Source organism: Phalaenopsis equestris, unplaced genomic scaffold (genome assembly GCF_001263595.1).
Source record: "Phalaenopsis equestris unplaced genomic scaffold, ASM126359v1 Scaffold191574, whole genome shotgun sequence".
In the NCBI taxonomy this organism is placed as follows: domain Eukaryota; kingdom Viridiplantae; phylum Streptophyta; class Magnoliopsida; order Asparagales; family Orchidaceae; genus Phalaenopsis; species Phalaenopsis equestris.
The window spans coordinates 1-901 of NW_018211523.1; the positions used below are offsets into that span (position 1 = coordinate 1).

Genomic DNA, 901 nt, shown 5'->3' on the forward strand with positions numbered 1-901 from the left:
TATGCCAAGACACCGCTCTCTGTCCCTACTCGCCGACTCCTGCACCTCCATGCGGCAGCTCGTCCAAGTCCACGCCCACATGATCGTCACCGGCCGCATCTCCGACAACTACGCAGCCAGCCGCCTCCTCTCCTTCGCTGCCCTCCACCCTTCCGGCTATCTCCCCCACGCCCTCAACCTCTTCACCTCCACTCCCTCCCCCAACTCATTCATGTACAATACCCTCATCCGCTCCCTCGCAGCTTCCCCCGATCCCTCCCGCGCCCTTCTCCTCTATCCCCAAATGCTCCTCCACGGCCCTCCCCCCGGCCGCCACACCTTCCCTTTCCTTCTCAAAGCCACCGCCACCACCGGCGATCTCTTCTCCGCCAAGCAGATCCACACTCACGCCTTTCTCCACGGCCTCCATTCCGATCCCTATGTCGCCAATGGCTTGATTCGTTGTTACAGCACCTGCGGTTTTCTCGACCAAGCACGCCAGCTGTTCGACGAACTGCCTGAAAGGAATTCTATTCTCTGGACCACGATGGTCAGCGGCTACGCTCAGAACTTCTATTCGAAGGAGGCGATGGAGCTTTTTCATGAGATGATGAGATCTGGAATCGAGCCCTGCGATGCTACTCTCGCTTCGGTCTTGTCGGCTTGTGCTCGATTAGGAGGGCTCCAGTTAGGTCGGCAGATCCATGACCTCATCACAGAGAAGGGGATCGAGGTGGGGACGATACTCGCCACAGCTCTCATCGACATGTATGCCAAGAACGGGGAGATCTCCGTCGCCCGTAACCTGTTCGACGAAATGCTTGAAAGAAACATTGCAACATGGAACGCAATGATCTGCGGATCCGCTCACTATGGTCACTCTAGATATGCTCTGGAGCTCTTCCAACAGATGGAGGAGGAG

General features: G+C 57.4%; 1 protein-coding gene across 1 annotated transcript; it reads left to right on the plus strand.

Annotated features, from left to right (window-relative positions):
* Positions 1–7: 7 nt before the first annotated feature.
* Positions 8–901, plus strand: LOC110034627 (pentatricopeptide repeat-containing protein At1g08070, chloroplastic-like; the record flags this gene model as incomplete). The annotated part of the gene is given in 1 exon segment (XM_020738878.1): positions 8–901. A coding segment is annotated over 1 exon segment (894 nt), but the record flags the coding sequence as incomplete, so codon positions are not given.